Source organism: Uloborus diversus, chromosome 1 (assembly GCF_026930045.1).
Source record: "Uloborus diversus isolate 005 chromosome 1, Udiv.v.3.1, whole genome shotgun sequence".
NCBI classification, from domain to species: domain Eukaryota; kingdom Metazoa; phylum Arthropoda; class Arachnida; order Araneae; family Uloboridae; genus Uloborus; species Uloborus diversus.
The window spans coordinates 150224737-150239729 of NC_072731.1; the positions used below are offsets into that span (position 1 = coordinate 150224737).

A 14993-nucleotide genomic window follows, 5' to 3' on the forward strand; every position below is an offset into this window, starting at 1 on the left:
ACTTCAAGGCTTACATTCGACGAGCACTACCGGTAGCGACCGAAAAATTAATCACGTGACAGCTAATAATCACGTGCTCTAATCAACCAATCAACAGCTTTGAATGGTAACCGGTGCAGTAACCGATTGATCATAGAACGCTGCGGTTAGTACTGGTTACTAACCGGTCAATCGGTGAGGTTCGTCGAACGCAAGGAAGGATGGCAAAGTAATCTTCATATTTTGTTTACAGGTACAAAACTTTTTTCTCTTACGAGCAAAATTTTTAAAGTTAATTCGTATGGTGCTTTTTCTCATTTAAGTAGAAAGAGAGAGAAAAAAGCTTTCACAATATTTTTCAGACTTTTAAGTCTGGCAATATATCAATACCAAAAATTAAAAAAAAAAATGTCAGCTCTCTGTTCGTAGGATTTCCATGTTTAGGTTTACTCAAAATTCCTTTAATCTCCATCATTTCTTATAAAATTATTCATTCTAAGTAACTAACACAAGTTTTATGTATTCATTGCCTTTAGAAACTTCGTCAAACTTGCCTAAGTAATTCCAAGTTTATGTTACTAGTTTGTAGGCTTAAACAATTAATACGTAACTATTAAAGAAAAATGTGGATTTCCGTAAAAATATTGAAAGGAGGAGAATGTGATATTGAAGTAAGTGACCTTATTTGTAATAATTATCTTCATATTGAAATTATCCTATTCGGTTACTTCATAAAATCAATCATAAGAAATGTCTGTTAAAAAACAACTGAATCGCAATCAGTTTTTTCTCTTTGATGTATGCATGCTTTAACGTTTATTTTTTATTATTATGTGTGATTAAAGTAAAGGGTATTTTAAGTGTTTTTTTTTTCCATTCCTAAAGTGCATTACTTTGTTTTTGTTCACAGCTAAACCAAATTAAACGTTTATTTACATTTTTCAGATTAACACAATTGAAATTTACGTGAGTGAACGCATTAATTTTTGCGCATTAACTCTTTTTGAAAATCACAAATATCGCTTAAGTAATGTTTAAGGTACATGACTTTTATTGAATGGCATTGTTTTGTTCAGAGTGTCATATTGGGTTCTATATTATTTCAAAACCAAAAGCTTGTTTGTGTTCAAATTCCGATTCATATGATGCTGCAGTACCAGAGACAATTGAAATGTGAACATTTTAAAAATGTTCTGAAAAAATGGTTTTTGTCTGATTTTAACGTCTGGAATTTACCAGTTTTAATATCTTCAAAAAAGAAAACATGATTTTTTTGAGCAGTCATGAGTTGCTTATTATTCTCACTGAAAAAGTTGATGTTGCTCTTATTTTTCAGGTCACCATGACGATAGTTGTTTTTAACATTTATTTAGAGAGGGAAATTTTACTCATCATAGTTACAAATCATCTTCATTTGATTTTATTCATGTTTTCTTCAGGCCTTAACTCCAGCCGACTTCACTAAAAAAAACTTCCAAAAATTGTGCTTTGTCAGGAAAAAACCACCTATATAGTTGAACTTACACAGCAAATCTCCATCCAAATACGACATATCCATGTTACTAATTCTCATCATTTAAGGTTGATGAGAATTTAAAAATACATAATGTTATGCACTGTAAATAATCTTTGTGATAAGTTGGATATCAAACACAAAAATTTTATCTTTATTACAGTATCTTAATGCCTAATCACTTTTTTTTTTTTATGGATCTGCCTTGTATTACATATCCTTGAAAATCAATGTCATAATGTGGTGGATGCAAATTACTTGGCCATTTCCATTCGATTTGTAGAAACAAGAATCCCAACGACTAGGGTCCTATCGGAATCAGTGATTGCGAAAGACATAATTTGAATTTATAGTCCAGGATCTGAAGGGGGTTGAGCATACATGGAAAGGCTGACGCAATATTATTTCTGATTATTGTTACAGACAGGATGGTGATTATGAAACCACATGTCGTTGCCCCCCTGGGTGGTCGACAACCCCGGGGGAGGGGGGAAAGCGGTGGGGGGAGCCGTTTACTAAAATACTCGTAACTCGCAAACTATTTGTGATATAACACTGAACAAAGTGGCAATCGACGCAACAAAACAAGGGCTTTATAAAAGCTAAATATGATTATGGACCTATCTTTGTTGGTTTCTGAGTAAAATTCCATTTTTTGCAAACAAGCAAAATTTTTGAATAAAATGCGCAAAACAAACTTTTTTTGACCAAAATAAATTCCAAATCAAAATTTTTTGATTTTTTTTTTTCAAATAAGGTCCTAAATATCATTTTTCAGTTTGTTAAAACTATTTAAGTACTGTTAACGCGTTGAAAAACAAAATGACAGTAGCAAGCTCGAACACTATTCGTAGTATAGTTCAGGATCTGAAGGAGGTTTTGAGCATGCATGGAAGACCTGACGCAAAGTTATTTCTGATTATTGTTACAGGCACTATAGTGATTATGAAAACACATGTCGTCGTCGTCGTCCCACCCCCTCGCCGGTCGACATCCCCGGGGGAGGGGGAAAGCAGTAGGGGGACGCTGTTTACTAAAACACTCATAACTCGCGAACTGTTGGAGGTAAAGCATTAAAAATGTGGCGAAAGATGTAACAGAACAAGGGCTTGAAAAACTTAAATATGTTTATAGTTCCATTTTTATTGGTTTAAAAGTAAAATTCTTTTTTTAGCAGCCATGCAAAAATTTTGAATAAAATACGAAAAGCTTTTTTTCCAAAAATAAGTTTTTTTTAAAAATTATTTAACCGTTTAGGGAATCAATAAAATCTGAAACTTCATCATTCTTTTTGTTTAAAAAACTACTTAATTATTACCAACGTGAGTGTTAAAAAACGAAATAGAAAATGCGAGCACTGCCTAAGCGCATTGAACAAAACGGCAGTATGCTAAGGAGAAAAAAAATAGTCTTATTATCCTTATGACGAACTATTCATTCTTCAGTTTACAAACTTATTCTAATTGCAAAGTATTCAATTATGGCTTTAATTTTGTTATATACTGCTTTAAATTTGAGAGGAATTAGGAACCAGGCCCACAGTAGTTTCATATCAAATATAATTTTAATTTATTTCGATTAATTTATATTTTCAATTTGCACAAAAGAATATTGCGGGTATTGTTTTGCGGATATTATTTTTTATAATTTACCCAACAAAGGAGAATGATACAAGAAATAATATGTTCTAAATAAATATAAAAAATTGGAAGCATCTTTGAGCTTTTATGAAAACTAATATAAATATAAAATTATACACTAAAGTTCTAAAAAACTAATTAAATAAAATTAGTAAAATAATGCGTATTAAAAAATAAAAGATCGTTCGGAGTTCGTTTTTTCACCTGAAAAACGATGGATGCTTCAGCATTTCATCTAGAAATATAGTCGCCATATTTGGTCATTCATAAGATCGAAGTAGATAAGATGCTTAAGTGCCTACATTTTCCAAAACAAAGGACAATTGAATGTTTCATTTAACTGCGAACTAAAAAAATGACTTAAAATGTGCAGCATTTTTTTTGCTTTGGATTTTTTAAAATAGTTTTCTTGAGAAATGAAAAATTTTATATTTAAAATTTCACCTTATCCTCATTGTTTTGGACTCAAAAGCGCTAAAAACTTTTCAACTTAAGTGTAGTCTCATGAAGGTTTTTATTTTTAAATTATTTTTAGCAACAAATTCAGTAATTAAGATCTTAGTTTTTGGCGTAGTCGCCATGTTTGGTCATTCCCAAGCTACGTTTTCATAAACGGAATTAGATGTTTATTGCAATTCATGCTGTTGAAAATTGCAAAATGTGCCATTTTGTTCGGATAATTCTTAATTATTGTTTTGAAAAGTGCAAAACTTTTATCTTTACAATATTATCCTATATTCATTGTTTTAGAGGCATATGTGCTAAAATCTGACTATTTCAATCTACTTAATTTCTACTTGAATCTCTCTCTATTACTACTTTACAAATTAAAAAATCTATTTATAATCATTGAATTTTTCGCGTAGACGCCATGTTTGGTCATTCGCACTTGCCTAAGTTCCCAAAAAAAGAATTGGATCAAGTTTTGATCTGTTTACTTCAATACAAACTATTGAAGGTAACAAGAAAAAATGTACAAGAAATCATGTTTTTTTTTAAAATTATTTTTATGAAACATGAATTATTATCTGCACAATTGTATTTGATCCTCATTGCTTTGGAAGCTCTGCAATAAACTAAAACATTCATCTAAAATGCAGTTTCCTGCCAATTTCTCATTCACTAATTTATTTATTTATTCATTTTTTGAAAAAAAAAATTCAAAAATCTATTTTAACTTGAATTTTCCACATTTAAATAAATATGAATTGAATAATTGTTTTTCATAGTGTGCAGAGTTCTATTTATTTTTATGGAAGTAGTGAATCCCCCCCCCCCCCCCAACCCTTTTTATACTTTAAAACTCGGCGACGGTGGGGGCCACCAAGTTTTTCGTGTCTAGTGGCCACTGGCCAGTTGGAACATATCTGAATCTTGACCTTTCAAGGGACTTGTGTATTTTATGAAAACAGAACTAATAATAATGCTGCAGATTATTTTCAACTGCCCAAAATAGTGTGGCAGACTGGCTAGAATTTCTGCTACTGGGAATATGTAATACACATGCAGCTGGAATAAATAGTTTTAACTTTAGATAAAACGTTACTGGCCAACTTTAAAAAATTAATTGCATTATAACAGCACAAAACTGTTCATCTCTGCCACTGATGGATAATGATATAATGTGTTTATTAATTTTTCAGAATCAGGAAGTATTTGTATGTTAATAAAAAAAAAATTAAATGCAATTTTTGACACTAATGTCAGTATTTAACAGTTTTTTATGCTAAAAACCTAACCCTGTTAGGACAGTTAATATGTAGTAAGAAATGGTTTAAAGCAGTTTGAGGGTTGTTTAGACAAGTCTGAAATAATAATGTATGAGAAAATACACAGCCAGCTCAGTTATTTCATACCCAAGGACTGCAGTTTCGTGCTTTTTGTAACTTACTGCGTAATAATGTATGCTTATCGAAAAGTCATCATGCTTTTTTTCACAGTGCGAAATTTTGACTTAAGGAAGTCTTGAAATGCATCTTTTGTTTCAGTCATGACTCTACTGTTATAAATTTTAATTTCTGGTCTAATTATAGCATTAATCTGGTTATAATGCAATGTATTTTTTGGTTTAGGTTTCAGCTACTGCTTCAATTAATACTGTGAAAGAGATAGTAGCTCAACAATTGCAGATTCCAGTTGATCAACAGAGACTTGTTTTTAAAGGGAAAACACTACTTGGTAATGTTTGTTTGTAACCTTTATTGTTAGTCTCTCTCTCTCACCTTTTTTTTACAGACGTTATGTAATTGGTGTTACTTATTTTGTCCGTCTCAGGGGTGGATACATCATACCATTTTAGGGGGGATCGTGCTGAAGAATATAGGATTTCGAGAAAGAATATTTTCTGAAACTATTTAGGTGTTGTTAAAAAAACACCAAATCAGCTACAAGGACGGATCCAGAAAGGTGCTTTACAATTTCGTTTTGGAACTTCAATATTGTAGTAATTCCCGTGAGTTTTTGAAACTCCTTCCCTCTAACCTGAATCAAGGTTGTCCTAATTAGCGCTTTTTTGTAACTTTAGTCTTGAAAATTACCAGAGGAAAAACACTGAACCCATTCTTTACCCTAATTTACCCGAGATGTCTACAGTTGCGTTCTTATTTTGCAAAGTAGAAGGATTCCAAACTCCTTCCTAATCTTACTAAAGATCATTTGAAATTGCCTTTTTGAAACTTAACTGGTAGTTTCCAACTCTATTACTTTCCTTAATGTCGTCAAAGAAAGCCTACAGTTGCGTATTAGAACTTCAAATTGTAAAATCTGCGCATCTCCTCCCTTGTATCCGTCCTTGATTGGCTAGGAATAAGGCACCTTTTGGGGCATAAACATTATTAATTATTTTCTGCATTTAAAGGATGTAGTGTTTCGAATATTTATTTTGAAAAATCATTTTATGAGTTGAAAAGGTTTCTGCAATTGTTTCATTTTACTCATTGAAACTGTATATGGGTAATATTGCCGACAGTTTTTGGAGGTCATAACACCCCCCCCCCCCCCTGTATCCTTCACTATGCTCAACTGCACCAGGTTTTGAAATTTAGTATCTGATCATATATTTCAAGCATCAAATTGAGTTTTACTTCTCACAAATTGAGAAGTAAAAATTAGTTTATTATATTTTTTTTTTAATTCTGGTAATTTGTTTTTGTGAACTTAATTTTAGTAGTTATTAAATTATTGCTAGTCATATCTTTTAGAAAACTGCTAGCTTTTAAAAAATTTAAAATTTTGTATGCTTTTTTTTTTTTTTTCAATATACAGTAACGGACACCCCTCTTATGCGGGCAGTTTTTTTATTCCCAGATTAAAAGGGAAATAACATTATTAATCCCCTGTCCTGCAGACATCCCTCTTTTGCGGACAAAAAAATGTGTCTTGTTAGTGTCCGCATTAGAGGGGTTTTACTATACATATGTGTTTAAAAAATTCAAAAGTTAAAAAATAGTAAATGTATTCAAAAAGCCAACTCAATAGTTTGCTATTCACCAGTAATTTTACCTCATGATTGCCTGAAAACCTAAAATTTTTATTTTGTAAAATCAATTTACAGTTAAAACTCTTTTTTTTTTTTTTTTGAAATAATTTTGTGATTCAAATACTATTGTGTATCATATCAGATTTTTCAGAGAAAAAATAACAAATTTGTTCACAAGTAAGTTCTTATCTTTTTCAAATTTTTGTACAATTGGTCAGAAACTTTTTTTTTTTTATATAAAAATGTCATTGGTAGCAAAATATTAATAGCTCTTCAATTATTTCATTGCACTAGTTATTGTTGCTTTAATTAATTTTTACTTATAACAATAGTTCAGCTTGTTACATTTTGCTTTGATTTGAATTTTTAGAAACATGTGCAAATCATAGATGGTTATAATTCTATTTTTACAAAACTCTAGTTTAATGTTTTTGTGAAAAATGTATGTTTTTCTGGAGGAATTACATCCCATGAGTCATGGAAAGTTACATGCAGAATTCGTGTAAAGTCGTGGATTTCAAAACTTTTAATGCAGCAGATACACTGAATTCATAAGAAAGGTTATTCATTTCCGAATTTATATTAATAAAGCATTAATGAAGTCAATTTAAAAATATACTTTTCACAGCATTAATTTTTGGTACAATTAATGAGATATATTTAATATAAATTTAAGATAAAATGAAGAATTATTTTACATATAAAATTTTATGATTTTCTCAGCATCTCAAATTAAATAATTTTCTCCAGTTTTTAAATTTGCAATTCAATGACTTGATTATGCTGATTTTATATAAATTCAAAGTATTTTTTATATGTGGTCAGATGACGGCACATTAAAAACGACGACGAACGTTAACAGCTCTTAAGTTGTACAAACTTGTCTTGCCACTTGCGGATCAACATATGAGGCAGTGAGAAGCAAAAGATGTAAGTGGACATTTTCAAGTTTTGAGTAAAATGTGTTTAAAGATAACATATTGGGCAGGCATTGATTTTTTTTTCTCTAAACCATGCTGTACAGCTGCACCTACCAAAGCTACTAGTAAAGTACTATCGCTTGCTCCAAGACAGAGGAGATGCTCCCTTATTGTTTGTGTACTGGTTATCTCTAAATTTTTAATTTTGCCACTTACATCCCTTTGCTTCTCACTGCCTCATATCACTTTTAATTTGCATGTGTTTATTATAAGCGATGCAGTACCATGAATTTGTTTGAAAAGTTCTGCTATTCCATATGTCTGTTATTAACTTTCTTCTCAGCTTTTTTTTTTTGTGTTTTCATTATGATTTCTCTAAAAGCCTATTTCATGAAATCTGTTAAAACGTTTACTTTATTTACAGATTCTGAGTTATTATGTGATTATAATATTGTCGAAGGAAATAAATTACACCTGTTCGTCAGAGAAGATACACCAAATGCAGAGGAACGGCCACCACCTGAATTTTATGAACAGTTACAAAAGTTATTAGAAAAACATTTTTCCCCTTCTGATGCTGAAAAGGTTTTAGAAGAATTTCGCAAAGTAAGTTCTTTGCTTTTTCATTTATTTAAATGTGTTGTCAGTTCTTGTACAATATCTACATCATAAATGATCCTGCTATATCATGTTCTAATGCATTAGCTGTCCAGTGTTAGCTCTCAACTACCCTTAACCTGAGTCTCAAGAACCCATTAATGAATGTAATATTTTTTACCTGAAGAAAAAAAAAACTTGTCACATAATGATTTCAAAAAAGTTATGAAATAAACTTAACTATGCGTCAGGGCGGCTAGAATAGCCGCCTAGAACATCTGTTGTAATAGTGATTATTTTCGCAGGGTGACAACAGATCAGGGAGAAGTTAGGGAACTTTATCAGGGAATTTCGAAAAGAATTTTGGGATTTTTTCCTTGCAAAATGAAGTATTTTGATTTCCTTCGAATTTTCTGCCAATTATTTGTCTTAAAGTAAAATTAATGAGGTGCAATTATACAGTGCCGCATATTTGTGCATATTTTTTCCTCAAGGTCAAAGTATTCAATCTTGGGATGAGCTTTCTAAGATTGCTTCTGTGTTTGTAAAGTTGTTTATATTTTACCTTGCTTGAATTTTCCTTCCAAGCTTTCCAAGCTACGTAAAATAAATAACCCTGCAGACAAAGAGAAAGCCTTCATTAATGACTTAGCTTCCTTGCCTTTACTTGTCTTGAAGTAATTAGCATACTGTTATCACAATTTCAAGAAAAAATCTTTGTTTTTTAAATTAATTCTGAAAAAAATCTTAAAAGTTGTCATATGGCATTTTTAATTTTATTGATAAAATGGAATTTTGACTGAAAATCTTTTTTTTTTTTTTTTTTTGCCATGGTAATATTTGCTGTCACTTCTCATTACACGAAGGGTTTTTTTTCTTTTTCGAGACTTTGAAACTGTTATTTTAAAACCATATACAATTTGAAATTATTTTTTTTCTTTAATTTCAATGTTGTTTGTTACTAAAAAGTAATCTAAGGTTTTTTTTCAACAACTAATAAAATCATTTGAAATTGAGTTGTGTACATAAGTAAATATTTTTATATTTTTTTAATAGTTAAAATGCTGTATTCATTCATTAAAACCTAAATTTTTGATTAGAGAATAGCTCAATATGACTGGTTGTTGAAAGATTTAAATTTGTTTTACATAAATATGTCTATTCTGCTGTGTGTAGTAAAAGGCGGTAACTGCAAATTTTTCTTTTTTTGTCATCTATTGTACGTTACCTTTATTGTACATACTCGCTTATTTGGTTTCCGCTGAAAAAGAGACTCGAAGTAAACATCTAAATCCAACATTTTCCTATTGCAGGGTGGCGACAGATCAGGGAAATCAGGGAAAAGTCAGGGAACTTTATTAATCAGGGAAAAGTCAGGAAAATATCGGAATTTTGAAAAAATAACAAAAAATCAGGGAAAATTGATTTTATGAAGGAAAAAAAAATTTTTTTTGCTTTACAAAATTAAGTATTTTAATTCCCTACGCATTTTCCGCCAATTATCTGCTCAAAAAAAAGTAAAATTAATGAGGTGTGATTATGCACTGCCGCATATTTGTGCATTTTTTTTCTTCAACGTCAAAGTATTGAATATTACTTATTCCTCACAGGATGAACTTCCTAAGATTGTTTCTGTGTCTGTTAGGTTGTTTATTTTACCTAGCTTAAAATTTCCTTTTACGCTTTCAATGCTACGTAAAATAAACAACCATACAGGCAAAGAGGAAGCCTTCATTAATGCCTTAGCTCCTTTGCCTTTATTCCATTGTCTCGAAGTAATTAGCGTACTGTAATCAGAATTTCAAGAAGAAATCTTTGGTTTTTGAATTAATACTATAAAAGCTTAAAAATTATTACTTCTTCCTGTTTTTAATTTGATTGATAAAATTGAACTTTCAATAAAAAAAAACTTTGTTTTTGCCGTTATATTATTTGTTATCACCGCAATTATAAAGGTTTTCTTTTCTTTGGACTTCAGTGATTCTTTTATTTTATAACCAAGTTGTATTTTTCTTTTATATATTTTGAAATTAACTAATTGCTTTTTTATTTCTTTTTTTCCCCCTTGCATTTCAAAGTTCGTTACAAAAGCGATGTAAGATTTTTTTTTCATTACATACTGAAATCATTTGAAATAGAGTTAACTAAGTAACTTAAGTAAATACCTTTATTTTTTATTGTTAAAATGCTGTATTCATTCATTAAAATCTATGTTCTTGATTAGTGAAAAGCTCCATATGAATGGATGTCAAATGGTTTCATCTGTTTTGCATAAATATGTCAATTAGTTATATAAGAATAACTACATTACTTCTATTATTTCACTTTTGCTTGTTATTCTTGCAACAATTATTATACTGTTTGAAAATTTAGTTCAAAATAATTTCAATTACTTTTTAGTTCTATCATAAATACACATATGTTTTTAAGAGTGATTTTAATAGTTTCTTAAAATTCTTATGCTAAGTGGTTTCTGGAAGTAAAGTATTTTATTTTTTTTTTAATTCTCTATAATCTTTCCATTGTCGAAAAATTTAATATACTATTTTGTAGGTTTTTTTCCCCCAAAAAATGACTTGATATGTTTTTTTTTAACCATTTTATTAAAAAAGTAGCATTTTTTAAAAATATACCTTTAGTTCAACAACTTTACACAACTTAAAACGTTTAAAATACTGCATTTTATACAAACATACTATGGATTTCAAGTAGGGCAAAGAAAGAAAACCATTATCATTGGTAACGTAAATCAGGGAAATTTGGTGAACTTAATCAGGGAAAAGTCAGGGAACTTTTTTTCACAGTTCCTGTCGCCACCCTGTATTGTTAATATTGAATCCACCACACATTTCTTCAAATATCTCGAAAACTAATTTCTGCAGATACTGCCGTTTACCTGCACACAGTAGTATTATTTACGCGAGTAAAACTACATTACTTCTATACTTTAACTATCACTTGTTATCCTTGCAGCAACAATTTTACTGCTTAAAAATTCAGTTCAAGATTATTTCCATTCAAATGTTTTAGTTTTATCATGATTAGATATTTCTTTAAGAGTGACTTCTTAGAATTCTTATGTTAACTGGTTCCTGGAAGTAAAGTATTTGTTTTAGATTTCCTACAATATTTCTCTGTCAATAATTTAATACACTAGTTTTACCAAAAAAAGGGGGGGAGCATCTTTTCAAAATATATTTTTAATTAACAGCTTATGAACCGTTCTAAACACTGCATTTTATTTAATATGCAATGCTTTTCAGGTACTGCAAAGAAAGAAAAACATTATCATTGATAATGTAAATCAGGGAAATTTAGTGAACTTAATCAGGGAAAAGTCAGTGAACTTTTTTTCCCAGTTCCTGTCGCCACCCTGTTTCAGCATTTTAAGTCACTCATGGTTGAAAATGTTTTTGAAAAAATGGCTAAGCTCACACATTCAAATCTTCTACACTGATTAGCAAAATCATCTTTTTATCATTTTAAAACCACACTCGGCATTCTTTTCTTTTGAATTAACCAAAATTTTAAAATCTGCAAATACATTATTATTCAAAAAGGGTTGATATTTAAATTAAGTATTTCATGAAAAATGCACCATGTTATATGACATTTGTTTTTCCAGAGTAAATATTTTCAGTTCATAAAATTGAAACTTTGGAAAAGAAGATTTTCCTCAATATATATATATTCATCCGAATAACATATTATACACAAATAAAGTTTACTGAAAAATAAAAACCCTTTTTATGTATTTACCCGGATACATACCCTGGGTACAAGGGCACCCATATAGAGAGGCAAGTGGGACCTCGAGCTCCCCCCCCCCCCCCCAGAAATTAGAAATTCCTTGCTTTTAGTACTTTTTTCTTTGCAAAAATGTAAAAACATTTCTCCCCCAGCCATTAATGAATAAGTTGTTTAAAATGTCAAATTTTAATGACTCTAATCTGTCCTGAAATCTGTTTCCATAGGGAAAATATCTGAGCCCCCCCCCCCCCATGCAATTTTGTATATGGGCACCCATGCCATGTTTAAGGGTATTTACCCTTAAAATCAAGTCCCGAGTATTTTATATCACTAGTTTCAATACATAATAAACTGTTATTTTTGGAACTATAGCAACATTAATTGATTGGATTTCGCAGAGAATTGGTTTTCTTGTTTAAGATTTCGATCATTTTGCATCCTGCAAATATTTTAATATTTTGCCCAATTGGATATTATTTTCACATATGCTACCTTTGATTAGCATATTTTATGTTTCATTTTATTAAATAATAAACAAATTTATTTTTAGAAAATATGGTAACATTGAATATGTGAAAATTTGGTTCTGGTGTTTGATATTTCAATCCTTTTGCATCTTGAAAATATTTTAATATCTTTGGAAATTAGAAGCTATTTTGACATGTGCTACCTCCGATTAAATTATTTATTTTATTTTTTAATAACTAAAAGATTAATTTCTTTTGTCTTTGTTTATATACATTTATTTTTCCAAGCTTGATTTTTAAGGGAACTTATTTTACTGCATGACAGAAAAACCCTTCAAAATGCTAGACACCATTTTTGCTTATTCTTATGAAAAATGATCTTTTAAATCCAAATATGACCCCTGTTTTCCTCCAACACTTCTCACTTTTTGGAAACGATGCCCCCTGCCCCCCCCCCCCCATTTTTTTCAGTTTTCCACAGTTTCATTGCCATTATTTTTATTTGGAGGTCAAGAAGAGCATTATATTTAATGTTAACTTTCTTCTGGGGAGCTAGAGAGAGACAACCTTTAACACTAGAATTACGGTGGTCTTCGTATACTTAGAAATATAGCGGGAATCATTTTGACCCCAGATAAAACATCTGTGTGATTCCTATATAATATTTTATGTTTGTAAAAATAAGTTAAAAATAAGCATGTAGAGAGTAAGCAACAGTAATATATCGAATCCCAGAAACAACACTAAGATATCTTACTGTGGCTCTGAGGTGACAATATTTAGAACAAATGCAGTTTATTTAATGGATGCAGAGATTTTAGGTATGTATAATGAAGCATTTTAAAAAAGTTTAAAAATCCTTAAAATAACCAGTGCTGTTTCATTTGTATTTCAGAAATTGGCCGCTAAAGCTCTCTACAAAAACATTATAAATGCATCAGATTCTTGTAATGCTATGTTGAAGAGCCATTTTTAGGATCTGCTCTGTTTCAACAACAGAAAATGTATTTGAATTTTTGTTTTTTCCCAAAACGGTCAAAATCTCACGTGCCCACGCTTTTAAGTATAACCCTATAGTTTGGGTTTAAAAGAAAATCAATATTCTTAAAAACTTTATATTATTAAACAACATGTTTATTTAGGAAAAGTCAGGAAAGAATTAAGCTTTTTATGAAAATACAGAGAAGCAGTTAGCAAAAAACGGTTGATTCAGGTCAAAATGACCTCTTGTAGCTTTGAAAGCATGAACATTTATTTTGGAGCAAGTTCTCATGAGGGTATTCTCTTCTCCCCTAAAATATTCAAAACGTTATCAAAATCGATAATTATTCCCAGGGAATTGTTTTACAATTTGTTCTCTTATTTTTTGGCATAAAAGTAGAATATCGGACTCTTTTCTATGAGGACCCTGTGTGAAAAAATTTTCACTCTGTGAAAAAATAGTTAAATATATTTGAAGCAATGCATGTTCCATAGTCAGAGTCACATCGCAGATCTTCAGTAAAGAATTCAATTTACATTCATTGTTATAATTAAGATTTAAAATGAACTTGGGTAGTCCATAATGTTTGTAGCATTCATGTATATATTTATATTTTGGGCTCCTATTGTTTATCAGTTCTTGATGTAGTAAAAAATAATGGGGCAGTGCATCCCTTGAAATAAAAATCTATGCATTAATGCTACCTTATAAGCTACCTAATTTCATTAAGTTGAAATTAACAAAACTGACTTTGATAGAGTTGTGAGAAAGGTATGACATCACAGAAATGCACCTTTGAGAAATAATATATATGATGATGGGTTTAGTTTTTCTTCTGAGTACATCTTATGTCTAGGTTTTAGTATTAATAAAGCCTTAATCCTAATTGCCAAGGTTTTTGCTAGAATCTTTCAGATCAGTTGCGACACCTAAGCCTGGATGACATTGAAAGCCTTGCAACTTTCCATTTAGACTCAAACAACGAGCCTCATCCTCCTATTGCTGCAGCTGCTGCCGCCCCTACCATTCAATAATTAGGATACTGTTACAGTTGGATGCAACTTCCATATTCCATTAGAAGTTATAGTTTGAAAGTCTGCTGCTGGTTTTATGTACATGACAATTTTCTTCACATTAAGGAAATGTAAGACAGTATTTACATATTTGCCTTTCAAGTCCTGTCATAGCTCATTGTATTTATAAGTAAACAAAATCATGTGAATTAGAAAACGAATGATGTATTATTTACTTAAGATTTTTCAAAGTTTTGTATTTTGAATGTGGTGATTGTATTGTTATAAAATGTACTATGCAGAATGTCATGTGAAATGTTTTTCATCTAGTGCTTTCTCAATTCCTCCTTGTTTTATTTTATGACTTGTTCTTCCACTGATACTTATTACTGAGTAACTTTTTATGTACTAAGTATTATGTCTTTACCCATTTGGTTCTGCTGTAAGTTTTGTCGTAACTTTTAACTATGCTTATTGCTTGTTAAGCTAAAATTCAGTACTCTTATGAAGCAATCACTGCATGTTATGTATGTACATAAGTTTCTTCTGTGTTCCAAAATTAAATTCACTGTATTATACCTTAAATTTTGAGCACATTAAAATATTCTTTATTTATTTGTATGAACTTGTGTCTTTCTATTCAAATGGGTCAAT

General features: G+C 30.3%; 1 protein-coding gene across 1 annotated transcript; it reads left to right on the plus strand.

Moving 5' to 3' along the window:
• Nucleotides 1-376: 376 nt before the first annotated feature.
• On the plus strand, nt 377-14954 carry LOC129222117 (ubiquitin-like protein 4A). Its single transcript, XM_054856567.1, has 4 exons — nt 377-650; nt 5205-5310; nt 7955-8136; nt 14232-14954. Exons 1-4 carry the CDS (start codon nt 603-605, stop codon nt 14358-14360), a joined length of 465 nt encoding a protein of 154 aa, XP_054712542.1. The 5' UTR covers nt 377-602; the 3' UTR covers nt 14361-14954.
• The last annotated feature ends 39 nt before the right edge of the window (nt 14955-14993 follow it).